Source organism: Oncorhynchus clarkii, chromosome 28 (genome assembly GCF_045791955.1).
Source record: "Oncorhynchus clarkii lewisi isolate Uvic-CL-2024 chromosome 28, UVic_Ocla_1.0, whole genome shotgun sequence".
Lineage (NCBI taxonomy): Eukaryota > Metazoa > Chordata > Actinopteri > Salmoniformes > Salmonidae > Oncorhynchus > Oncorhynchus clarkii.
Window position 1 is genome coordinate 9,643,653 of NC_092174.1, and position 26,446 is coordinate 9,670,098.

At 42.4% G+C, this 26,446-nt stretch overlaps 2 protein-coding genes and 5 non-coding genes across 7 annotated transcripts; 1 reads left to right on the forward strand and 6 right to left on the reverse strand.

The window, feature by feature from the left end:
• Positions 1 to 1,400: 1,400 nt before the first annotated feature.
• LOC139386616 (eukaryotic translation initiation factor 4A2) lies at positions 1,401 to 16,711 on the reverse strand. Its single transcript, XM_071132334.1, has 11 exons — positions 16,617 to 16,711; positions 15,651 to 15,711; positions 15,176 to 15,308; positions 14,852 to 14,991; positions 14,283 to 14,451; positions 14,039 to 14,148; positions 3,583 to 3,726; positions 3,106 to 3,243; positions 2,886 to 2,975; positions 2,513 to 2,592; positions 1,401 to 2,415 (listed from the first exon to the last, which is right to left on the reverse strand). The coding sequence occupies exons 1-11, from the start codon at positions 16,664 to 16,666 to the stop codon at positions 2,271 to 2,273; spliced, it is 1,260 nt and encodes a 419-aa protein (XP_070988435.1). The 5' UTR covers positions 16,667 to 16,711; the 3' UTR covers positions 1,401 to 2,270.
• LOC139387635 (small nucleolar RNA SNORA81) lies at positions 3,328 to 3,506 on the reverse strand. Its single transcript, XR_011629213.1, has one exon. It is a non-coding gene; the product is annotated as a small nucleolar RNA SNORA81 (small nucleolar RNA).
• LOC139387637 (small nucleolar RNA SNORD2) lies at positions 14,521 to 14,591 on the reverse strand. The gene has a single exon (XR_011629215.1). It is a non-coding gene; the product is annotated as a small nucleolar RNA SNORD2 (small nucleolar RNA).
• LOC139387639 (small nucleolar RNA SNORD2) lies at positions 15,049 to 15,118 on the reverse strand. The gene has a single exon (XR_011629217.1). It is a non-coding gene; the product is annotated as a small nucleolar RNA SNORD2 (small nucleolar RNA).
• Positions 15,409 to 15,479, reverse strand: LOC139387636 (small nucleolar RNA SNORD2). Its single transcript, XR_011629214.1, has one exon. It is a non-coding gene; the product is annotated as a small nucleolar RNA SNORD2 (small nucleolar RNA).
• Positions 15,847 to 15,917, reverse strand: LOC139387638 (small nucleolar RNA SNORD2). Its single transcript, XR_011629216.1, has one exon. It is a non-coding gene; the product is annotated as a small nucleolar RNA SNORD2 (small nucleolar RNA).
• Positions 16,712 to 21,872: 5,161 nt separating the features above from the next.
• On the forward strand, positions 21,873 to 25,299 carry LOC139386853 (DCN1, defective in cullin neddylation 1, domain containing 1 (S. cerevisiae)). Its single transcript, XM_071132707.1, has 7 exons — positions 21,873 to 22,090; positions 22,983 to 23,196; positions 23,353 to 23,521; positions 23,763 to 23,893; positions 23,997 to 24,079; positions 24,250 to 24,346; positions 24,658 to 25,299. The coding sequence occupies exons 1-7, from the start codon at positions 22,088 to 22,090 to the stop codon at positions 24,732 to 24,734; spliced, it is 774 nt and encodes a 257-aa protein (XP_070988808.1). The 5' UTR covers positions 21,873 to 22,087; the 3' UTR covers positions 24,735 to 25,299.
• Positions 25,300 to 26,446: the final 1,147 nt, after the last annotated feature.

A 26,446-nucleotide genomic window follows, 5' to 3' on the forward strand; every position in this document is an offset into this window, starting at 1 on the left:
AACTAAGGCCGTTTTTACATAGTCCTCTTTAAAATAACCGATCTCAGTCCTCTTTAAAGTGGGGTCAAAAAGAAACAAAATAACTCAGTTCTCTTCGTATTCACACTGCCCTTGCTTTTGAATGAGTCGGCAACTATTTTGCCAGTTCACTTCACCCATTTTGTGGACCGAATCCTTTAGAAAGGAATCAAGATCTTTTCCCAAAATGCACTCTGGGTTTTTACAAAGTGCAAGACTAGACATTCAATGAGAATGTGTTATCGGACAGCTAGATATACACCTACTTGCACTTTGGAAGCTAATAGAATGCGATTAAATTGAAATATGAGACATGAGTTGTTAATAGTATCTTCTGATTACATGTACATTTTATTGCTAACAGAATAAATAGCAATAAAATAACTAAATATCAAATAACGCCGTAATTATATTGTACACCCAAGTTAGGCTACTGCGCATTTAAGAGGGAGAATAGATTGTGATGTCACCAAAAGATGTCATCTTCCCACACTCAACAGCTTCAGAAGCTCTCTTAGCTTATAAATTGCAAACAAAGAATCTGAACTAAAAACCTGTGTCCTTGACAATCGCTAATCAATATCCAAAAAAACAGCACAACCGTCAAAATCTTCTTTTGTGGCACCAATGCGAGAGGTTATGTCAGGGGAAACGGTGTTGCATTAGTCTAGTGTGTGGTGTGAGAATCATGACAAGCAAACCTGGGGAGCTTTGTGTTCACATTGCCCTAAAAATATGTAAGTGAACAGTTCACAAAAACTGTCTGAAAGGGACCAAGTGTGAAAACACCCTAAGAAGTCATGTTCTCATTGGACAAGATAACATATCAACTACACCAGGAGTCTTCAAACGCTTACAATACGAGGTCCAGAGCCTGCTGTTCTGTTCTACCTGAATTAATGCACCCACCTGGTGTCCCAGGTCTAAATGAGTCCCTGTTCAGAGGGGAACAATGAAAAGCAGTGGAACTGGTGTTGAGGTGAGTGAGAGAGAACTTAACCATGGTTGTGGTTTATCTAAACTTTCATAGTTTCACCACAACGACAGGCAACACAGCTCGTCTCTCAATCACCCACGTGGGTATAATCAATGAGCTGGCACGTGAGTATCTGCTTCTATAAACCGAGGAGATGGGAGAGGCAGGACTTGCAGCGCAATCTGCGCCAAAAATAGAAAGCACTTCTATTTTAGCCCGTTGCAACGCAGACGCTTGTTGACACCCACGAGCAGTGTGGGTGCAATAACTGAATAACAGATTTCTACATTTATTTTTTGCAGGTGTAGTCAGGGTATTATAGGCGCTCACTGGCCAAGCGCACGCACTGTCGTGGATGCAAGGTCCGATCACTTGCCACCAATGTAACGTGTCAGAAAATGCGCACAATTTATTTATTTTTTTAATAAAACATTTTTTTTTTTTTAATTACAACACTGAAGCCTCCCTCCCTGATTGTAGCCCTGAAATAAAACACCTGATTAGATCTAAACAAGGGCTGGATATCAGCTGACAAGATAAAAATCAGGTGCGCTAGTAGCTCCGGTATAGATAAATGCATGAAACTGCTTGAGGTCCCCAGGGAGAGGTTTGAAAAGTAGGTAATTCGCCAACTATTTAAAACATGTAATAAATTACAATGCATGCTATCATTTAGTACAGCAAGTTCGGTTTTATTAATACATTCATAGTTTAAGGGAAAATAGCTACACGCTCTGAACGTTGTGTTCTGGAAAAACTAAGAGGTACCCTGCATGTGAGCAAAATATGGTAAAACCAAGGACTTGGACAAAGTGATAAAATAGAGTACACTTAAATTGACACATTGCATAAAATAGAGGGTTAAATCTATAACAAATAGTGCAGAATTGCAATTACACAGAACATTTGTTAGCGTAACATAATTGGCAGACTTATTAATACAGCACTTATACCGTTTTGTCCACAAGAAGATCACTAAACGGTCAAGCACATCTACTACACAAACCTTTGTTGAACACCGAAATAAAGTGATGAGAACCATAATATTACCTGTCGCCAAGGCTTTCGTAGCTCTGACCAACAAACTCTTTTATAAAAGGTTCGAATCTACAACTGTCCACCAGAGACCATCGACGTCGCCTTATCCTACAAAATATCCAAAGTCTGATTCAGGCATAGCATTGAGAGAAGTTTACCTCGAACAATTAACGTAAGCACAACGCAAGTGTACGACCGCTAGCACCGCGCTAAAAATTAAAATTCTCAAACCACTGGTTCAAATCAGGTCAGCCACGTTCAAAGGCATCTCATCAACTGTCGTATTGTAAAACGTCTCGATATCCCGAAGGATACGCTTGTCCTCTTCGGTCACAAAGTTAATAGCCACGCCTTTTCGGCCAAAACGGCCACCGCGACCAATTCTGTAGAAATGAGGGGGAACACAATATCAGGTCCAAACTTGGCAACTACATTAAAGACTCAAGTCATACCACAAGGCATCTACTTCAAACTACATACCGGTGAATATAATTCTCTCGGTTTGTAGGAAGGTCATAGTTTATGACAAGGGAAACCTGCTGCACATCAATTCCTCGAGCCTGGAATAGCAACACATAACACTAGTTAGAAAGAAGCAAAGTTGAGGCACCGACATGAATATCAAAAGCACAATTGATTTTGAAATGTAGTCTGACATTAAGTAACAGATTCCTACAGCGAGAGAAACCCGTGGTGGAGAACAGACCTTTCATCTCCCAAAAGATATTAGCTCAAAGCCATAACAGGGCCATCGCAGAGGAAAAATCCTTTGGGGTTGCATTTTGGGATAACGCAACATGTACCCATGTTAAAAATCATCACTAATGACAGAGCAGTGATATTCTAGCCTCACCAGTAAGTCAGTAGTGATGAGCACTCTGCTGGAGCCAGACCGGAACTCCCTCATGATCACATCCCTTTCCTTCTGATCCATGTCTCCATGCTAAAAAAAAGAAAGAAAAACACATTTAAAACATGTTCATTCAACCTGAACTTTACAATACAACTGTCCAACATGAAGGCATTTTGATCTCCATTATAATTCTCATAGCAATGTGTTTGGTGATCTTTACAAGAGCAGAGACAGTGAAGTCCCTTGCGTGCATCTTCTCCGTCAGCCAGTCAACCTTCCTCCTGGTGTTGAGGAAGATGACTGCCTGAGTGATTGTCAGAGTCTCGTACAGGTCACACAGCGTGTCCAACTTCCACTCCTGGAAGAAACAGGAAGGGTACAGGTCATTTTACTGAGCGGGCCTGGCTAGCCTTATGACAAATTATTTCTAAACGGATCATTAGATTGTAGCACAGAACCTTGAGACACAAGACACCGGACAGTAAACGGCTCGCCCTAGTCTCATTGGCGGCGCTGCCTTCACTTCTCTTCCTTTGGTGTACCCATGCTCACATGCCCGCAAGGGTCAAGCCCAGAGGCTTCACCCCCGACAATTTTAGCGGGGTGCTTTAAATGCTATATACTTGGTTGGACTACAGGAACTCAATATTTGCAACTGAATAAATGTGGAGCCATGGTGTTGGTGAGCACAACCCACCTCGCGCTCTACATTGATGTAGAACTGCTTGATACCCTCCAGGGTAAGCTCCTCCTTCTTCACCAGGATGCGAATGGGCTCTCGCATGAACTTCTTGGTCACCTCCAGGACATCCGCAGGCATGGTAGCAGAGAGGAGGACCACCTGTGGATATACCGGAGAAAACACTTGTAACAAGGTGAACTGGAGACATGCACTTTGTCATCCAAAGTGGCCGATTCATTGTCACACTGGGACTCGAGACAGAAGTTAACGAATATTAAGAATGAGGTTAGACCCCGACGCATTTCCAGCACAGCGCGTAGTGCTCTCCCTCCACGCAATACTCTGCTGGCATTATGGCAGAAACCAAGCTAACCAGTCACCCCACTTCCACATAAAGTGACTAGGGAAAACAATCCCATATGATTGCCTTGTGAATATAAGGTCACAGGTTCAGCTTCTATGCTCTTCAGCAAAGACTGCAAAACAGTTGTGTATACTTGCACAACATTTTACTGAGTTACTGTACAAAAATGTTAAAAATGCAACATGTAAAATGTTGGTCCCATGTTTGAGCTGAAGACCCCAGAAAATGTCCAAACCAAAAATTGTGTATAAAATTGTTTACATCAGCATTTCTTATTTTGCCAAGATAATCATGTAGCACTGACACATGTAGCACTTCAAGAAGCTGACTAATGTCAGCTGTACATGTACATATTCTTTATCCCCTCACACTGTGTACAAAACAGTAGTTTTGGAATTGTTAGTTAGATTACTTGTTGGTTATTACTACATTGTCGGAACTAGAAGCACAAGCATTTTGCTACACTCGCATTAACATCTGCTAACCATGTGTATGTGACAAATAAAATTTGATTTGATTTAAACAGCATGATCATTACAGATGCACCTTGTGCTGGGGACACAATGCCACAAATGTCTCAGGTTGAGGGAGTGTGTAATTGGCATGCAAACTGCAGGAACGTTCACCAGAGCTGTTGTCTGAGATTTTAATGTTAATCTACCATAAGCCACCTCGAACAGTTTGAGAATTTGGTAGTACAGCCAAAACGGCCTCACAACCACAGGCCACATGTAACCGCGCCAGCCCAGATCCTCCACATCCAGCTTAGACTTGTTTACGTGTTGCTGTGCATTTTGTTGCCAACCTATTTTGCTACCTGACAACTTTACGGTTTTTACTTTTTAATTACGTTTATATTTTTTTCCCCCTCATCTTTTTCCCTCCGGACGCTTTATCTGGACGTGGTTCGTCAGGACCTCCAACAGCCGACGCTAAGTAGTAACATTAACATGATGCCTTCTAATTGCAGTCACTGTACTCCTAATATACAGGCGAACGATCGCCTTACGGTGAGGATAGCTGTGCTACAAGCCCAGCTTCAGACGCAAATGCAGACGTTTCAATTTACAAAAAAAAAAAAAGACGTTTTCGTCTTTTGAGCTTCTAGTCAAATTTATGCAGCCTACTCAATCACTTTTTATAGCTACTGTTTACAGGCCTCCTGGGCCATATACAGCGTTCCTCATTGAGTTCCCTGAATTCCTCTTACCTTGTAGTCATAGCAGATAATATTCTAATCTTTGGTGACTTTAATATTCACATGGAAAAGTCCAAAGACCCACTCCAAAAGGCTTTCGGAGCCATCATCGACTCAGTGGGTTTTGTCCAACATGTCTCTGGACCCACTCACTGTCACAGTCACTCTGTACCTAGTTTTGTCCCATGGAATAAATGTTGTGGATGTTAATGTTTTTCCTCATAATCCTGGACTATCGGACCACCATTTTATTACGTTTGCAATTGCAACAAATAATCTGCTCAGACCCCAACCAAGGAACATCAAAAGTCGTGCTATAAATTCACAGACAACACAAAGATTCCTTGATGTCCTTCCAGATTCCCTCTGTCTACCAAAGGACGCCAGAGGACAAAAATCAGTTAACCACCTAACTGAGGAACTCAATTTAACCTTGCGCAATACCCTAGATGCAGTTGCACCCCTAAAAACAAAAAACATTTCTCATAAGAAACTAGCTCCCTGGTACACAGAAAATACTCGAGCTCTGAAGCAAGCTTCCAGAAAATTGGAACGTAAATGGCGCCACACCAAACTGGAAGTCTTCTGACTAGCTTGGAAAGACAGTACCGAAGAGCCCTTACTGCTGCTCGATCATCCTATTTTTCTAACTTAATTGAGGAAAATAAGAACAATCTGAAATTCCTTTTTGATACTGTCGCAAAGCTAACTAAAAAGCAGCATTCCCCAAGAGGATGGCTCTCACTTTAGCAGTGATAAATTCATGAACTTCTTTGAGGAAAAGATCATGATTATTAGAAAGCAAGTTACAGACTCCTCTTTAAATCTGCGTATTCCTTCAAAGCTCAGTTGTCCTGAGTCTGCACAACTCTGCCAAGACCTAGGATCAAGAGACGCTCAAGTGTTTTAGTACTATATCTCTTGACACAATGATGAAAATAATCATGGCCTCTAAACCGTCAAGCTGCATACTGGACCCTATTCCAACTAAACTACTGAAAGAGCTGCTTCCTGTGCTTGGCCCTCCTATGTTGAACATAATAAACGGCTCTCTATCCACCGGATGTGTACCAAACTCACTAAAAGTGGCAGTATTAAAGCCTCTCTTGAAAATGCCAAACCTTGACCCAGAAAATATTTAAAAAACTATCGGCCTATATCGAATCTTCCATTCCTCTCAAATTTTAGAAAAGGCTGTTGCGCAGCAACTCACTGCCTTCCTGAAGACAATGTATACGAAATGCTTCAGTCTGGTTTTAGACCCCATCATAGCACTGAGACTGCACTTGTGAAGGTGGTAAATTACCTTTTAATGGCATCAGACCGAGGCTCTGCATCTGTCCTCGTGCTCCTAGACCTTAGTGCTGCTTTTGATACCGTCGATCACCACATTCTTTTGGAGAGATTGGAAACCCAAATTGGTCTACACGGACAAGTTCTGGCCTGGTTTAGATCTTATCTGTCGGAAAGATATCAGTTTGTCTCTGTGAATGGTTTGTCCTCTGACAAATCAACTGTAAATTTCGGTGTTCCTCAAGGTTCCGTTTTAGGACCACTATTGTTTTCACTAATATATATATATTTTACCTCTTGGGGATGTCATTCGAAAACATAATGTTAACTTTCACTGCTATGCGGATGACACAGCTGTACATTTCAATGAAACATGGTGAAGACCCAAAATTGCCCTCGCTAGAAGCATGTGTTTCAGACATAAGGAATGATCATATTACTCCAGTGCTAGCCTCCCTACACTGGCTTCCTGTCAAAGCAAGGGCTGATTTCAAGGTTTTACTGCTAACCTACAAAGCATTACATGGGCTTGCTCCGACCCATCTCTCTGATTTGGTCCTGCCGTACATACCTACACGCACGCTACGGTCACAAGACGCAGGCCTCCTAATTGTCCCTAGAATTTCTAAGCAAACAGCTGGAGGCAGGGCTTTCTCCTATAGAGCTCCATTTTTATGGAACGGTCTGCCTACCCATGTCAGAGACGCAAACTCGGTCTCAACCTTTAAGTCCTTACTGAAGACTCATCTCTTCAGTGGGTCACATGATTGAGTGTAGTCTGGCCCAGGAGTGGGAAGGTGAACGGAAAGGCTCTGGAGCAACGAACCGCCCTTGCTGTCTCTGCCTGGCCGGTTCCCCTCTTTCCACTGGGATTCTCTGCCTCTAACCCTATTACAGGGGCTGAGTCACTGGCTTACTGGGGTTCTCATACCGTCCCTGGGAGGGGTGCGTCACCTGAGTGCTTTGAGTCACTGATGTGGTCATCCTGTCTGGGTTGGCGTCCCCCCCCCCCCCCCTTGGGTTGTGCCGTGGCGGAGATCTTTGTGGGCTATACTCAGCCTTGTCTCAGGATGGTAAGTTGGTGGTTGAAGATATCCCTCTAGTGGTGTGGGGGCTGTGCTTTGGCAAAGTGGGTGAGGTTATATCCTTCCTGTTTGGCCCTGTCCGGGTGTGTCCTCGGATGGGGCCACAGTGTCTCCTGACCCCTCCTGTCTCAGCCTCCAGTATTTATGCTGCAGTAGTTGGTGTGTCGGGGGGCTAGGGTCAGTTTATTATATCTGGATTACTTCTCCTGTCCTATTCGGTGTCCTGTGTGAATTTAATCTCACTCACTCACTGTCCCCAGTCCACCTGGCCGTGCTGCTGCTCCAGTTTCAACTCTTCTGCCTTATTATTGGACCATGCTGGTCATTTATGAACATCTTGGCCATGTTCTGTTATAATCTCCACCCGGCACAGTCAGAAGAGGACTGGCCACCCCACGCCTGGTTCCTCTAGGTTTTGGCCTTTCTACAGAGTTTTTCCTAGCCACCGTGCTTCTACACCTGCATTGCTTGCTGTTTGGGGTTTTGGGCTGGGTTTCTGTACAGCACTTTGAGATATCAGCTGATGTACGAAAAGCTATATAAATAAATTTGATTTGACTTAGTCACCTGCGGGATTGTCCGAGACCAGCCACCCGAACAACTGATGAAACAAGGATTATCTGTCTGTAATAAGAGCCCTTGAGGAAAAACTAATTCTGATTGACTGGGCCTGGCTACTAAGAGACTGGGCAAGGCTAATAAGCGGGTGGGCCTAATGGCTGCACCCCTGCCCAGTCATGAAATTCATAGATTACTGCTTAATGAAATTGATCAATTTCCTTATGAACTAACATTGTTGCGTTTTGTTCATAAGGAAATCAGGAAACTGAAATTAGTCCTCCATCTATGGACTTCACAATACTGGGAATACAGATACGCATCTGTTGGTGACAGATACCAAGTTAAGGGCGAGGAGATATATACAGTGCCTTGCGAAAGTATTCGGCCCCCTTGAACTTTGCGACCTTTTGCCACATTTCAGGCTTCAAACAAAGATATAAAACTGTATTTTTTTGTGAAGAATCAACAACAAGTGGGACACAATCATGAAGTGGAACGACATTTATTGGATATTTCAAACTTTTTTAACAAATCAAAAACTGAAAAATTGGGCGTGCAAAATTATTCAGCCCCCTTAAGTTAATACTTTGTAGCGCCACCTTTTGCTGCGATTACAGCTGTAAGTCGCTTGGGGTATGTCTCTATCAGTTTTGCACATCGAGAGACTGACATTTTTTCCCATTCCTCCTTGCAAAACAGCTCGAGCTCAGTGAGGTTGGATGGAGAGCATTTGTGAACAGCAGTTTTCAGTTCTTTCCACAGATTTTCGATTGGATTCAGGTCTGGACTTTGACTTGGCCATTCTAACACCTGGATATGTTTATTTTTGAACCATTCCATTGTAGATTTTGCTTTATGTTTTGGATCATTGTCTTGTTGGAAGACAAATCTCCGTCCCAGTCTCAGGTCTTTTGCAGACGCCATCAGGTTCTTCCAGAATGGTCCTGTATTTGGCTCCATCCATCTTCCCATCAATTTTAACCATCTTCCCTGTCCCTGCTGAAGGAAATCAGGCCCAAACCATGATGCTGCCACCACCATGTTTGACAGTGGGGATGGTGTGTTCAGCTGTGTTGCTTTTACGCCAAACATAACGTTTTGCATTGTTGCCAAAAAGTTAAATTTTGGTTTCATCTGACCAGAGCACCTTCTTCCACATGTTTGGTGTGTCTCCCAGGTGGCTTGTGGCAAACTTTAAACGAGACTTTTTATGGATATCTTTAAGAAATGGCTTTCTTCTTGCCACTCTTCCATAAAGGACAGATTTGTGCAATATACGACTGATTGTTGTCCTATGGACAGAGTCTCCCACCTCAGCTGTAGATCTCTGCAGTTCATCCAGAGTGATCATGGGCCTCTTGGCTGCATCTCTGATCAGTCTTCTCCTTGTATGAGCTGAAAGTTTAGAGGGACGGCCAGGTCTTGGTAGATTTGCAGTGGTCTGATACTCCTTCCATTTCAATATTTTCGCTTGCACAGTGCTCCTTGGGATGTTTAAAGCTTGGGAAATCTTTTTGTATCCAAATCCGGCTTTAAACTTCTTCACAACAGTATCTCGGACCTGCCTGGTGTGTTCCTTGTTCTTCATGATGCTCTCTGCGCTTTTAACGGACCTCTGAGACTATCACAGTGCAGGTGCATTTATACGGAGACTTGATTACACACAGGTGGATTGTATTTATCATCATTAGTCATTTAGGTCAACATTGGATCATTCAGAGATCCTCACTGAACTTCTGGAGAGAGTTTGCTGCACTGAAAGTAAAGGGGCTGAATAATTTTGCACGCCCAATTTTTCAGTTTTTGATTTGTTAAAAAAGTTTGAAATATCCAATAAATGTCGTTCCACTTCATGAGTGTGTCCCACTTATTGTTGATTCTTCACAAAAAAATACAGTTTTATATCTTTATGTTTGAAGCCTGAAATGTGGCAAAAGGTCGCAAAGTTCAAGGGGGCCGAATACTTTCGCAAGGCACTGTATATATATATATATATATTTTTTAAGTCAGTATCTGGTGACCACAATTTACCTCATGCAAAATACACCCCAAAAAAAGTACAAAAATAAATTGTTAAAACCCACCAATTATAAAAGTTAGGGGTGGATCAGAAAACCAGCCAGTACCTGGTGTAACCACCATTTGCCTCGTACAGCGCAACACATCTTCGCATAGAGTTGATCAGGCTGGTGATTGTCGCCTGTGGAATGTTTTCCACGCCTCTTAAATGGCTGTGGGAAGTTTTTTTTATTTCACCTTTATTTAACCAGGTAGGCTAGTTGAGAACAAGTTCTCATTTACAACTGCGACCTGGCCAAGATAAAGCATAGCAGTGTGAACAGACAACAGAGTTACACATGGAGTAAACAATAAACAAGTCAATAACACAGTAGAAAGAAAAAAAAGTCTATACATTGTGTGCAAAAGGCATGAGGTGGGCGGATAATTACAATTTTGCAGATTAACACAGGAGTGATAAATGATCAGATGGTCATGTGCAGGTAGAGATACTGGTGTGCAAAAGAGCAAAAAGTAAATAAACAGTATGGGGATGAGGTAGGTCAATTGGGTGGGCTATTTACCGATGGACTATGTACAGCTGCAGCGATCGGTTAGCTGCTCAGATACCAGATGTTTGAAGTTGGTGAGGGAGATAAGTCTCTAACTTCAGCGATTTTTGCAATTCGTTCCAGTCACAGGCAGCAGAGAACTGGAAGGAAAGGCGGCTAAATTAGGTGTTGGCTTTAGGGATGATCAGTGAGATACACCTGCTGGAGCGGGTGCTACGGGTGGGTGTTGCCATCGTGACCAGTGAACTGAGATAAGGCGGAGCTTTACCTAGCATGGACTTGTAGATGGCGACGAATATGTAGCGAGGGCCAGCCGACTAGAGCATACAAGTCGCAGTGGTGAGTGGTATAAGGTGCTTTAGTAACTAAACGGACGGCACTGTGATAAACTGCATCCAGTTTGCTGAGTAAAGTATTGGAAGCTATTTTGTAGATGACGTCGCCGAAGTCGAGGATCGGTAGGATAGTCAGTTTTACTAGGGTTATTTTGGCGGCGTGAGTGAAGGAGGCTTTGTTGCGGAATAGAAAGCCGACTCTAGATTTGATTTTAGATTGTAGATGTTTGATATGAGTCTGGAATGAGAGTTTACAGTCTAGCCAGACACCTAGGTACTTATAGATGTCCACATATTCTATGTCGGAACCATCCAGGGTGGTGATGCTAGTCGGGCGTGCGGGTGCAGGTAGCGAACAGTTGAAAAGCATGCATTTGGTTTTACTAGCGTTTAAGAGCAGTTGGAGGCCACGGAAGGAGTGTTGTATGGCATTGAAGCTCGTTTGGAGGTTAGATAGCAGTGTCCAAGGAAGGGCCGGATGTATAGAGAATGGTGTCGTCTGCGTAGAGGTGGATCAGGGAATCGCCCGCAGCAAGAGCAACATTATTGATATATACAGACAAAAGAGTCGGCCCGAGAATTGAACCCTGTGGCACCCCCATAGAGACTGCCAGAGGACCGGACAACATGCCCTCCGATTTGACACTGAACTCTGTCTGCAAAGTAGTCGGTGAACCAGGCAAGGCAGTCATTGGAAAAACCGAGGCTACTGAGTCTGCCGATAAGAATATGGTGATTGACAGAGTCGAAAGCCTTGACCAGGTCGATGAAGACGCCTGCACAGTACTGTTTTTTATCGATGGCGGTTATGATATCGTTTAGTAGCTTGAGCGTGGCTGAGGTGCACCCGTGACCGGCTCGGAAACCAGATTGCATAGCGGAGAAGGTACGGTGGGATTCAAGATGGTCAGTGATCTGTTTGTTGACTTGGCTTTCGAAGACCTTAGATAGATAGGCAGGGCAGGATGGATATAGGTCTGTAACAGTTTGGGTCCAGGGTGTCTCCCCCTTTGAAGAGGGGGATGACTGCGGCAGCTTTCCAATCCTTGGGGATCTCAGACGATATGATAAGAGGATGAACAGGCTGGTAATAGGGGTTGCGACAATGGCGGCGGATAGTTTCAGAAATAGAGGGTCCAGATTGTCAAGCCCAGCTGATTTGTACGGGTCCAGGTTTTGCAGTTGCTGGATAACATCGACCCAGAGCATCCCTAATATTATTGATGGGTGACATGTCTGTTTAGTATGCAGGCCATGGAACTGGGAAATGTTCAGCTTCCAGGAATTGTGTACAGATCCTTCAAGCATGGGGCCGTGCATTATGCTGAAACATGAGGTTATAGCAGCGGATTAAATGGCACGACAATGGGCCTCAGGATCTCGTCACTGTCTCTGCATTCAAATTGCCATTGATAAAAAACACTGTTCATAGCTAATTCCTGCCCATACCATAACCCTACCTCCACCATGGGCCACGCGTCACAACATTAACTTCAGCAAACTAGCCCACACGACAGCATACAGTGTGCTCGGTACTGTTGAAACACTCATCTGTGAAGGGCACACTTCTCCAGCGTGCCAGTGGCCATCGGAGGTGAGCATTTTCCCCACTGAAGTCAGTTACGACGCCAAACTGCAGTCAGGTCAAGACCCTACTGAGGACGACCATGCAGATGAGCTTCCCTGACACTGTTCGAGTAGAAATTCATTCACCTGCGGTATCTGAGACAGTCAGAAATAGAATGAAATAGACATTCTATTTTTGCTCTTTTATAGCGACAACTACAGAAAAAAGTCAATCAAGTGCACAAGGCTACATGTGTGCAAAAACGTTCACTGAATAAAAACATAATAATCCCCCTTCCCACACGTGTTACTGTCAAATTCAACACAACAAAAGCAATATCTCTGGGCTACACTGCACGTTATTACATTTTCCACAGGCAAAGTGTACATGGGTTCTACAATGTGCCAACAAGAGCCCCTTTGTTGGCACAGTTCTTTTTATCCACTGTATTGAAAAAGTGAACAAGCGAGAAAGAGGGGGAAGTGTGGTGTTCCCTTCACCTCTATAGTGGCATCCAGCTTAAGCCAGGCCCAGCTCCAGCTACACTTGATCCCTGAATCCACTTGTCTGACAACTACCGCCTCATTTTTGACCCAATTCTTCACCCTGAAAATTAACCACATACCGTAGAAGGAAGACATTAGTTCATAGATAAACTAACATTTCACACAGATTGCCAGGGTCCAGTAAGCAACTAACTTGAGGATTGTCAAGGAGTCGTATACCACTTAATACTATAGCGAATTGTTTATGTTACTAACGTTAGCAAGCGGTCTGACTATTATCCAGTTAATTTTCACATCATAAACTCAATTATTTGATCAGCTAAGTTGCTCAACATTTCTCTGGCTAGCTAATGGAGAATTCAATCCAGCTAGCAAGATACTTAATGCTAACAATTCTTGTTCCACCACACTTGCTCCCTCAACTCAAACTTTCCAAATAACGCCAGTGTTTTTCGGTTACAGCTCATGAAGTACACGTCATCACCTTCCCACCCCCGTGGTCAGGCTTCTCACCTACCTCTTCGTTATCATTCAGGGGACGCGCTGCTCTAACGGGCAAACTGCCTTTCCACTTGCCGCCGTCTTTCCAGAGCGCACGCTGATGCTGTAACTAGCAAGTTGGTTGTCTCTTCAGTCACGTGCTGGATTCGGTTACGTGAACAATTGGCTGAGCCTTTTTTCATCTGATCTACACAGATCACGTAGGTTACCCGTTTTGGATTCAAAACGATACATTTCGTTGAAAGGTGACTAGTTTGCATCCCTGTTAATCAGCTTCTTGATATGCAGCACCTGTCGGGTGGATGGATCAGCTTGGCAAAGGAAAAATGCTCACTAACAGGGATGTAAACAAATTTGTGCACCACATTTGAAACACAAGCTTTTAGTGTGGTCATTTTCTGGGATCTTTTCATTTCAGCTCACGAAACCAACACTTTACATGTATGTGTGTATGTATACATGTTCCGTGTGTATATAAAGAAGAGACCTACTTGAATGTTTGTGCTCAGTTTCTGAAAGATCTCATAGATCTGATCCTTAAAACCACGACTCAGCATCTCATCAGCTTCGTCCAGGACAAACATCTTGATGCATTTTGGAGCTATAATATAGTAGACAAGACTGCAATTTAGCACATGCATTTTATCAACAAGCTAGGAAGGCCTCTAAAGATTACCAATGGACGAGAGAAATGAGTTGGTCAGATGGCAGATACTTACACTGATGAGTACTTACACAGGTATCTCCTGTTAAGCATGTCAAACACCCGGCCTGGAGTCCCAACCACTATGTGGGGGGCCTCGGCCGTCAGCTTCTGCATCTCGTTGCGGACGTTGGTGCCCCCAATGCAGGCGTGGCAGGCAGCCCCCATGTAGTCTCCCAGAGCCAGAATCACCTTCTGGATCTGAAACGAGTCAAAATGTTTAATGGTGAGTTACGCTTGACATCAATGCATTATATTGACTTGAGGGTTGAGTGATCAGTCTAAAAAGTAGTCACCATTATCAGGTCTGTCCCGAAAGATGAAATGCCATCATTTCACTCAACCCTCGTTACAGAAGGGAACTGAAACCCCCCCCCATAACAAGTGGTGTGCAAGGAGTCAGGTCAACTTTCAGAGCAATGCAGCCATGGACAGAGACTACACCGATCCTAAGAGATCCGTCACCTCCTTTAGTCCAATTTGTTGATTTTGCATGAAGGAAGGAAGTGGGGAAAATATAAATACCTTTTTGTTTGAGATTTAATATGCCGCCTTGGTCTGATACACACTTAAGTTTATCCTGACCTCAGGTACAGCATACCTGCTGAGCCAGCTCCCTGGTGGGGGCCAGTACCAAAGCCTGGGTCTCTTTCTGCTCCATGTCCAGCTGCTGCAAAATAGAGATGGCAAACGTGGCAGTCTTGCCAGTGCCCGACTGGGCTTGGGCAATGACATCGTAGCCTGGGTGGGAGCAAAGGGGTTTCATGATCAGAATGCAAATTAAGTCCTCATTCACTTGAGTGATCAGTAAGACTAAAAAGTAGTTCTCCACTGCAGTCCCGAACAATGGTATGCCATCATTTCAATGAATAAGAGGATGTTTAACTTTCATTTATTGGTATAAACAAACCATTGATTTACATACCTTTGATACAAGGAATGATTGCCCTCTGTTGAATGGCCGATGGCTTCTCAAAACCATACGCATAAATACCCCTAAGGAGTGTCTCCTTCAGGGCCATGTCATCAAAGTTGTCTGTAATCTCATTCCAGTTGCTCTGCACAATGACATTAGTATTTCGTTTACAGTGTACAAATTATAAAGACGACAAAAGTAGTTGATTACAGGGAGTCAACTGCAGGTCTATGCTGGAGGTTGAGTGATCAGAATAAAAAGTAGTCACCATCATCAGGTCTGTCCCGAAAGATGAAATGCCATCATTTCACTCAACCCTTGTTACAGAAGGGAACTGAAATCCTCTTTAACAAGTGGTGTGCAAGGAGTCGGGTAAACTTTCAGACCAACGCAGTCATGAAGAGATTACACCAATAATCTGAGATCCAGCATTTATTTTAACCAAAGTCATTTGTATTTAGCAAGGAGTGAGTTGAAAACGTACCTCGATGACACCATCAGGCTCCATCCCCTCTGGCCCTGCGTCATGCTCACGATCTCTTGAGCTATAGGTGAAAATAAGGGGCAGAGTCAGACAAACGGAGCAACCAAAACATTCAGATTAACCTGAATATGGTTATTGGGAGAGGGTTGGTGAATAAATGACAGGAAAATCCACATCAGCCAAGTTTAACATGAAAGTGTGATGAGTAAAATACAAAGTTGAAATTCCAGGGTCAGTCCCGAAAGATGGTATGCCATCATCCCACACTACATCAGTAGAATCTAAATTACATTTAGCTAGTGTTGCTTGTGGAGTAAGACCTGTGGTGTCCCAACGTCACCGATTTGGTTGGTTTGTCTCGCACGTGTCAACATCCCGATGGGGCACAAGTTACATAACATTAGCTAACTAATCTTCGTTGGGGCTGATAAGCCTATGAAATTCAATAAGATCAACAAACAGTTTCTCCTCTTCTATTCCTGCCGCCAACTTAGTCAGTGCGTTGAAATGTTTGCAAGCTGACTAGCTAACGTCAGCCAACTACCTAGATCCTTTAGCCAAACTAGCTGGAGTCAAAGCCATAAATTGATTACTCTAGTCTGGCTGAAACTTAAGTCAACCTAGGTTGGAACTAGGCCGTTGACACCATATGACGTTGCCTAGCTGGTTTTAGTGGTAAGCATCACATTCACTGACTGTAGGCATGTCAAAATTGTGTCTAGATAATCAAATTGTATATTTTCCTGCATGTTTTTTGCATCAGCGAACCATGAGGCGGACGTGAACTACCATCTTGACAGAACACTAACGTGGCTAGCTAACGTTAACTAACGTTTAGCTAGCAAGCTAATGCCAATGGGGTCCGGCGTTGTAAACCACCTAGCTAGCTAGTTTCCTACGAATAGCTACAAGATGAATGGAAAATGCATGTCATTTTAAGGTGACGCCAGGAAACAAGGCTTTTACCTGTTGTAATCAGGAGAATCGCTAGACATGATCAGTTCAAACTTCAACATGCGACTGGAAAAGATCTACAGCGAGGAGGACAAGCGATTTTATATGGCCGGACTATTTTCACTGCTATGTAAAGAGTCAATCTGGTCATTTTTCGGGACAGACAAGACATTCTCCACACAAAGACAATATTTTTAGTACACTAATATTTGTGTTTTATGTGTTGATACTGTGAAGCTGCGTTCTACAACGCGAAAACAACAAAATAGGTAGACTATATTTTATAGCGGAAGGATATTGCAGCACAAGTTGCATGTGTTTGGGTTACTACGGCGTTCTCATCATGTCAAAATTTATGGCATGCTAAATTCTATGGGGAATTTACTCAAAATTGTGCATGCACCTTTGCCAAGACAACATATCAACTTCATGAAAAAATGTCTAACCTCACACAGTTTCCTCTGTTCCTCATTTCTCATGTATAGTACCCCTGAAGTATAATTACAAGCATTTCATAAGTGTCAAAGGCTTTTAGTGACAATTACATTTGATGCAAAGAGTCAATATTTGCAGTGTTGTCCCTTCTTTTTCAAGACCTCTGCAATCCTCCCTGGCATGCTGTCAATTAACTTCTGGGCCACATCCTGACTGATGGCAGCCCATTCCTGCATAATCAATGCTTGGAGTTTGTCAGAATTTGTGGGTTTATGTTTGACCACCCACCTCTTGAGGATTGACCACACGTTCTCAATGGGATTAAGGTCTGGGCAGTTTCCTGGCCATGGACCCAAAATATTGATGTTTTGTTCCCCGAGCCACTTAATTATCACGTTTGCCTTATGGCAAGGTGCTCCATCATGCTGGAAAAGGCTGTTTGTCACCAAACTGTTCCTGGATGGTTGGGAGAAGTTGCTCTCGGAGGATGTGTTGTACCATTCTTTATTCATGGCTGTGTTCTTAGGCAAAATTGTGAGTGAGCCCACTCCCTTGGCTGAGAAGCAACCCCACACATGAATGGTCTCAGGATGCTTTACTGTTGTCATGACACAGGACTGATGGTAGAGCTCACCTTGTCTTCTCCGGACATGCTTTTTTCCAGATGCCTCAAACAATCGGAAATGGGATTCATCAGAGAAAATAACTTTAACCCAGTCCTCAGCAGTCCAATCCATGAACCTTTTGCAGAATATCAGTCTATCCCTGATGTTTTTCCTGGAGAGAAGTGGCTTCTTTGCTGCCCTTCTTGACACCAGGCCATCCTCCAAAAGTTTTCATCTCACTGTGCGTGCATCTGCACGCACAGTGAGATGAAAATGCCTGCTGCCATTCCTGAGCAAGCTCTGTACTGGTGGTGCCCCAATCCAGCAGCTGAATCAACTTTAGGAGACGGTCCTGGCGCTTGCTGGACTTTCTTGGGCGCTCTGAAGCCTTCTTCACAACAATTGAACCGCTCTCCTTGAAGTTCTTGATGATCCGATAAATGGTTAATTTAGGTGCAATCTTACTGGTTGCAATATCCTTGCCTGTGAAGCCCTTTTTGTGCAAAGCAATGATGATGGCACGTGTTTCCTTGCAGGTAACCATGGATGACAGAGGAAGAACAATGATTCCAAGCACCACCCTCCTTTTGAAGCTTCCAGTCTGTTATTCAAACTCAATCAGCATGACAGAGTGATCTCCAGCCTTGTCCTCCTCAACACTCACACCTGTGTTAATGAGAGAATCACTGACATGATGTCAGCTGGTCCTTTTGTGGCAGGGCTGAAATGCAGTGGAAATGTTTTTGGGAGATTCAGTTCATTTGCATGGCAAAGAGAGACTTTGCAATTAATTGCAATTCATCTGATCACTCTTCATAACATTCTGGAGTATATGCAAATTGCCATCATACAAACTGAGGCAGCAGACTTTGTGAAAATTAATATTTGTGTCATTCTCAAAACTCTTGGCCACGACTGTAGATTTAACTGTAACTCGGCAACTCAGGAACATTCACTGTCTTCTTGGTAAGCAACTCCAGTGTAGATTTGGCCTTGTGTTATAGGTTATTGTCCTGCTGAAAGGCAAATTCATCTCCTAGTGTCTGGTGGACAGCAGACTGCACCAGGTTTTCCTCTAAGATTTTTCCTGTTCTTAGCTTCATACTGTTTCCTTTTTATTCTAAAACACTCCCCAGTCCTTAGTGATTACAAGCACACCTATAACATGATGCAGCCACCACTATGCTTGAAAATATGGAGAGTGGTCCTCAGTAATGTGTTGTATTGGATATGCCTGAAATGTAACACTTTGTATTCAGGACAAAAAACGAATTGCTCTGTCACATTTGTTTTCCAGTATTACTTTATTGCTTTGGTGCAAACATGATGTATGTTTTTAAATATTTTTATTCTGTACAGACTTCCTTCTCACTCTGTCAATTAGGTTAGTATTGTGGAGTAACTACGATTTTGTTGATCCAGCCTCAGTTTTCTCCTATCACAGCCATTAAACTCTGTATCTGTTTTAAAGTCACCATTGGGCTCATGGTGAAATCCCTGAGCGGGCTCCTTCCTCTCTGGCAATGAGTTAGGACGGACACCTGTATCTTTGTAATGACTAGGTGTATTGATACATTATCCAAAGTGTATTTAGTAACATCACCACGCTCACAGGGATATTTAATGTCTGCTTTTTTTTTACCCATCTACCAATAGGTGCCCTTCTTTGCAAGGCATTGGAAAAACTCCCTGGTCTTTATGGTTGAATCTGTGTTTGAAATGTACTGCTCGACCCAGGGACCTTTTAGATAATCGTATGTGTGGGGTACAGAGATGAGGTAGTCATTCAAAAATCATGAGAAACACTATTATTGCACACAGAGTGTGAATTGTTAAGCAAATTGTTATTCCTGAACTGATTTAGGCTTGCCATAACAAGTGGTTTGAATACTTATTGACTCAAGACTTTCCAGCTTTTCATTTTTAATTAATTTCTAAATATAATTCTACTTTGATATTATGGGGTATTGTGTGTAGGCCTGTGACAAAAAAAATCTAAATGTAATACAATTTAAAATTAGTATGACAAACTATAGACATATACATTTTCCTAAAGTTTTGGAAATTGTTCAGTTTACCTTTTGAAAATACTAATGTTAATGGACCAAAATACCAACAAAATGCAAAATTGATAGGTAGATGCAAAAAAAAAAGTATATAGTAACTGGCCTTAAGGGCCACACAATCAGTGCCGATTTTAGCAAGTAAATCTTTGGGGCAAAAAAAAATAATATGTGGGATGCATGCCAGCAAAATCATTACACAACACAAGACTAAACAATACATTAATCGCACTATACCACTGCTACACCTGGCCATTAGTGGAGCCTTGTCTGGCAGTGAAACTGTTAATTCAGCCTCATTTACTGCCTTTAAAAAAAACATAGCTGATATGGCTGACTTGCTTAAATAAATGTGGTTTCTACTGACAATTGAGATGTACAAACTATGGCATAAGGGGACGAAAAGCGGATAAGAGGCCATCCGTAATTTCGATTAAGACATTAATGGACGAGTTCGGACGGATGTAGTCAATATAAATTTTTGTTCAGCACTTTTGAAATGCACAGCGACAGAATTCAGAACATGGAGCTTTCTTACAGTGTTCTCCCTGTACACCAAGTCAGAACCATAGGATAAATAAAGGGGGTGTATGAGCTGACAATGAAAGCTCTTACAATATTCAATGATTACGTTTCTTAAAAACAGGTTATAGGCTACATGTGCACCACATGTAGCCTATAACCTACATGGGGCACATGTAGGTCAATGTTGAATGTTTATCATTGTAAACTAGGAAAAGAGACCCTTGATCTTAGACTTGGGACCACACAGCCACTCCACTGAATAGCAGGCTAATGATTGCTTTGCAATGCTTGCAGTTAGACACTGATTCCTTCCAAACCACTCATTGTTGAATTTCCAATTTCCAACTTGTTGTGTAATGTTTATGTTCAATGGACGATGAACACTGATACAGTTTATATATAATTTATCTTCGTTATTTCATATGACAAGGATTAAAAATGATTTGCCAGTAGATTGTTGACTTGATTCATGATGATGACTGCTAGCTAAGATTTTGAAAGTCCAATCAAAGCTACTGTAGATATAACGTGATTTGACATCATTTGATCTGTGGCCAAGGACCTTGAGCCTTCGTGGATGGGCACTTCTAATGTAACTCTTATGGCAGCACCCAAGGGGCTTGAATTATCAAATTAATTTTAGACTTGGCACCACCACAGAAAGCACTGAGCTAGGCTGAAACACCTGCATTTTGAAGCTGCCTTACTCAAGAAAACAAATAAGAGACCATGTTTGTATGTGGCTTTATTAACTCAGTGATATATATATATTTTTTACATTGTTGCAAACTGATATTAATGCCAAAATAACATGCAAAACAGGCAAGCCCCCCCAAAAATGGTTTAGTACAAATGTGGAGCTCAAAACAGGTGGGGCTCTCCAATCATTAGCCTGCTATTCAGCAGAGTGGCTGTGTGGTCCCAAGTCTAAGATTAAGGTTCTCTTTTCTTAGTTTAAAATGATAAACATTCAACATTGGCCATGCTGTCAATGAAGAATGATTTGTGCCGCGAAAAAATCGGAACTGCAAAAGCTGATTTGAATGACAGGTTTCCACTGTGCACAATGATTTGGAGTGTAGAAATACTCCTGAGTAGAATGGACCACTATTTCACTGCGACACAACGTACAGAAAATTGTGTACAGTCCAATAAATTATAAGATTACACACACAAAACATGTGTTGATAATTTAGTCTTGAAAAAAAACACATTTTATAGAAATATTTTTAATCATTATTTGTATGATAACTATTGTAAAATGTATCGACAATGGTCCCCATTTCCCATAATAATTCATTTACAAAGTTAACAGGACAGGACTTCCTAAAAATTACATACATTTCTTAGGGTGCGTTCGTAAATTCGCTCTGGCTATCTACTCCTATTTCAGAGCGCTCTCGTCTGAATGTGCCAGAGTGCAGAAAAACTGATGAAGTTACGAACGCTCAATATGACCGGTGTAACAAAACGTAATTAAACTGTTGCCAGCAGCACAGTTACATGCGAGTTAAGTATGCTAAGGCGAGTAAAATTGTCAGAGTGAGTTCTCTCACTTGTGTATGTAAGTTTCTAGCTAGCTAGCCAGCCAACTTTAGCTTGGGTGCTTGACTGCCGTTGTGAGGTCAGAACGCTCGGATCAACCCTACTCCTCGGCCAGAGGGTCCAGTGTGCGCTCCGAGAGCGAAAGCTCTGAATATATGAACGCTCAGATCTCATTCAGGCATTCCAAAGTGAATTTACGAACACACCATTATTCTGAAGGGTTGCAAAAATCCGTGACCCGGAAGAGTTTAGCTAGTTATTCTTGCCTGCTTCACAGCGGTGGGAAAACGAGAGTCGGGCAATTACAAACATGGTGAGGAATATGTTCTGTTTATTTCGTTTTGGTGTCTATTTGTAGTTATCCCCTCCTTAGTTTATGACATTAACACTGAATTCAAACAAACTTGCGTAAACGGTTATCTGTTACCTTTGTTTTTCATCCTAAACACTGCTAACGCTAGCTAGCTAGTTTTTTTAGCAACTCGGCTGGATTTCGGTTCATTGTCATTGAACAACCAGGCTAGCTAGCGTGTCAATAATGCACCATAGCTAGGTTGTCAGACCGCTATAGCCAACAACATATACTAGAGAGTCAATTTAGCAATCTAACTTTGCTAAAGAAGCCGGCCAATCTCCGCTAGCTTGTCGTTAAAATGAACATGTATGCGCCGTCGCGGATCATAGCTTTGAGTAGGCCTGTTTGTTTTGCCTATAAACGCCTTGGCTAAGTAGTGCATACTGGATTAGAATGTGTGAATGGTACAATAACTTAATTGTTGTACTCTGTATGTCATGGTAACAATGTTCTGCACCCAAACCTCGCATGCATAGTCGACTAAGCAGTGTTACGTTATGTTGAGTAGAAACCTAGAGGAAAGTCATTACAAAACTAAATTACTACATGCATTGAATGTTGTGCTTATTGACAAGATACCATCAGAAGAAGTGTGCAATGGATGCATGTATTGTTAGGTTTGCTGAATGATGCCAGGAATGGCATTTCTACCTAAGGCTATACAGTTTTGAAAGTTCTCACAATTCTGAGCCTGAGTAGAGCTATACTTCAGGGTGTCATTTGGAAAATGCGCAGGAGTTAAAATGAATGGTTTTTGGTTTTGACAAAGCATTGTCAGCATGAAAGCTACAGGTTGTCTTTTAACCTGCGTACTCCATATAGTTTGTCCTGAAAATGTCTCTTTACACAGAACAAGCTGAAGTCCTCACAGAAGGATAAAGTTCGACAGTTCATGATCTTCACACAATCGAATGAGAAGACTGCATTGACCTGTCTGTCACAGAATGACTGGAAACTAGATGTCGCCACAGACAACTTTTTCCAAAATCCAGACCTCTACCATTCAAATCTAAAAGGAGCATTAGACAAGAAAAAGTTAGAACAGCTCTACAACAGATACAGAGGTAAGTGTCATAACTCAAGGTTGTGAAGGTTTTAAGACAGTAAAAACAACAGCAGTATTACTGGCTGTAAAAATAAAAACTGCTGTATGCCATGCATGCTGTTGCTCACAGTGATGAAAGTATTAATTGAACCCACCCCCTTTATCCTTTACTTAGACCCACAAGATGACAACAAGATCGGTATAGATGGCATCCAGCAGTTCTGTGACGACTTGGGCCTGGACCCGGCCAGTATTAGTGTGCTCCTCATTGCCTGGAAGTTCCGGGCAGCAACACAGTGCGAGTTCTCCAGACAGGAGTTCATGGACGGGATGGCAGAACAAGGGTGAGGACTGGCTTTGCAAGAGATAGGTTTCACTTTATTTCTGTGTCCAATTTGACTGACTCTAAGTGACATGTTTTTGTGTTACCTGGTTTCATCATGTAACTATAGTGATGATGGATGACAATTTCCTCTATCAGCCATTTAGTTGTGTAATCGAATGTAGGTTAAGCTCTTTCTCCACATCGGGTAGGCTAACACTTAAACCAGTAATTGGTGCTAAAGCTTATTTTGTTCTCCTCAGGTGTGACAGTATAGAGAAACTAAAAGCCCAACTACCAAAAATGGAGCAAGAGTTAAAGGACCAAGGGAAATTTAAGGACTTTTACCAATTTACATTTAACTTTGCAAAGAATCCTGGCCAGAAAGGTTTGGGTAAGCAATCCATTTTGACTCTCCTGATCTATTTTCATAGTCTACTCTGCTCCTTGGACTTGGATATCTCTCAGACATGTGCTCATTGTTGTGCATTTTCTAGACTTAGAAATGGCAATTGCGTATTGGAATTTAGTACTGGCTGGAAGATTCAAATTCCTGGACCTGTGGAATACATTTTTAGTGGTAAGTTATTTATTTTCACTTAATTTAATACATTTTATTGGTCCCCCGAAGGGAAATGGAATGGTGGGTTTGCTTCAGTTGAAGGCTTCAATAAACATGTTGGACGATAAATGGAGGTTAGTTGTTTCTCTTGATGCTCATTTGGATGTTTTCCTCTACTTCCCCTTCAGGAGCACCATAAACGATCAATCCCTAAGGACACCTGGAACCTCTTGTTAGACTTCAGCACAATGATAACTGATGACATGTCCAATTATGACGAGGAAGGTTTGTGTTTTTTAAAATTGAACTAAACTATAGCTATCCATTGCCTCAGGTCAGGTGCATGACAATGGAATTGGTTGTGAATAGAACAATATAGAGTCAGCCCACTTGTTGCCTCTTCCAATAATCACTAGATATTAAAGGTTGTTTTCTTTCTTAACCCAGCATCTTTTGTGCTTCCATTTTTAAGATAAAGCAAGTTTCATTTTAAGCATGAAACATTTGTGAGAATATTGTCTAGTCAATGTTCTACCTCATGGGTCTAATAGAGACATTTCATTGTTTTTCTGTCATTTTTGTCTCTTCCCTCCAAGGAGCGTGGCCAGTCCTCATTGACGATTTTGTGGAGTTTGCGCGGCCGCACATCGGTACCAAAAGCACAGCAGTCTAGGTTCCCAAACTCGGAACGTCCATACGTTTGTTTATACAAAAAACACAACCAAGGCGGTGAAACGGAGCACAGGGGACTGCACTGAGCTGAGATCTATGTTGCCTTTTCCAACCCTCAGGACTGAGATGTTTTACACAAAGACTATATAAAAGGCATGTCTCCTCGTCGGTCGTCTTGTGGTGGTTTGGGCTTTTATCTTTAGTATGGGGCTTTTTTGCGTCGACTCTAGCCTCCTGGAGAGGAGTCGCCATCCTGGACCTTACAGTTCCTGTCCCAGTGTTTAGTATACGCGGTCAAGGTTCGCGTGAAGCAAACCAACACCTCGAAAAGACAAATACAATTGTATCGTATTCTAAATACAAGGGTCCGTGAGGGAATGTCATTCTTTAAATATGAAATAGAATTTTAATACTTTGTGTGCATTCCTGCTATGAATTTTGTTTTATGAGACATTTGTGTGACTGACCAGTACAAAAGCATTGATTGTAATATTTCTTTTTGGTTTTAAGCATAATGCTTTTCAATACACATGTATAAGGTAATAAAATGTTTCAATTTGGTATCTCTTTAATGTGTCCAAGGCTCTTTGTGTGTTGATGATGCACACTTGTCTGTCATTTTTCTATGCAAAAGTTTATACCGGAAAGTTGCATTTCATATGAACTTGTCTGGCATATGCTGAAAGGATGTACTATTCTTCCGATTTGGGGGGGGGGGGGGGGTTAAAAAATAAAAAAATATGTTAAAAAAAATTATGTTCTAAAATATTCCCACTCGTAGAGAGATGTGATCGTATACTAAGAACTAAGTTTTAAATTGTTTTAGTCAAATATGACATCTGTTTGGGCTTCTTGCTGTCAATTTGCATTCTACAAATGAGTGATTATATTCCGTTGACACCAGGTAGGATGCGGCCATGGACTCTGCTCTTTACGCCAAATCGTGGTTCTGCCATCAGCATGACGCAACAGGGTCGGGGATTAGTCGGACTAGCTGATGTTGTTTCACTCAAGTGTTGGTGATCGCGTGCCCACTGGAGCAGCTTTTGTTTTTAGCTGATAGGAGTAGAACCAGATGTGGTAGTCTGCGGCAATGGCCCATCTGTGACAATGCCAGACAAGTGCGTTCTGAGATACCGTTCTGCACACCACTGTTGCACTGTGCAATTATTTACCTGTTTGTGGCCCACCTGTTAGCTTGCATGATTCTTGCCATTCTCCTTCGACCTCTCATCAACGTGCAGTGGCGTATATTCTTGGATGCCAAGGGAAGCCAGGCTCCGCCCCAAAAAAGCGTCTTTCGTCTGTGTTTGTAAGAGGCTGAATGTATCTCACAGGAGAAAGCATCCGAGCGAGCGAAACAGCGCCCCACTATCTCTCTACGTCTAGGCCATTTATCTGATGCTGTCCAACTGAGTACGAAATTGTTGCCGCCCGTAGCATTGACTGAAAGGGAAGCCAGCGAGCATCTGACCTCCCCTGACAAATCAGCCTTGCATTAAACTGAGCGAGCTCAACCGTGAATGGTCCTGGCGCACCAAAAAAAAAGTGTCATGGGAAACCAGCTTGGATTTGGCATCACTCCTATCAAATCCCATTTAGAGCATATAGACATAAAATAGAATTGTTACATCTCGTTGTGATGTTGTCGTCTGGTGGCTAGCTAGCCAACTAGCTAAAATGGTCCCTTTCCTAAATTAGCCAGGGATGGAG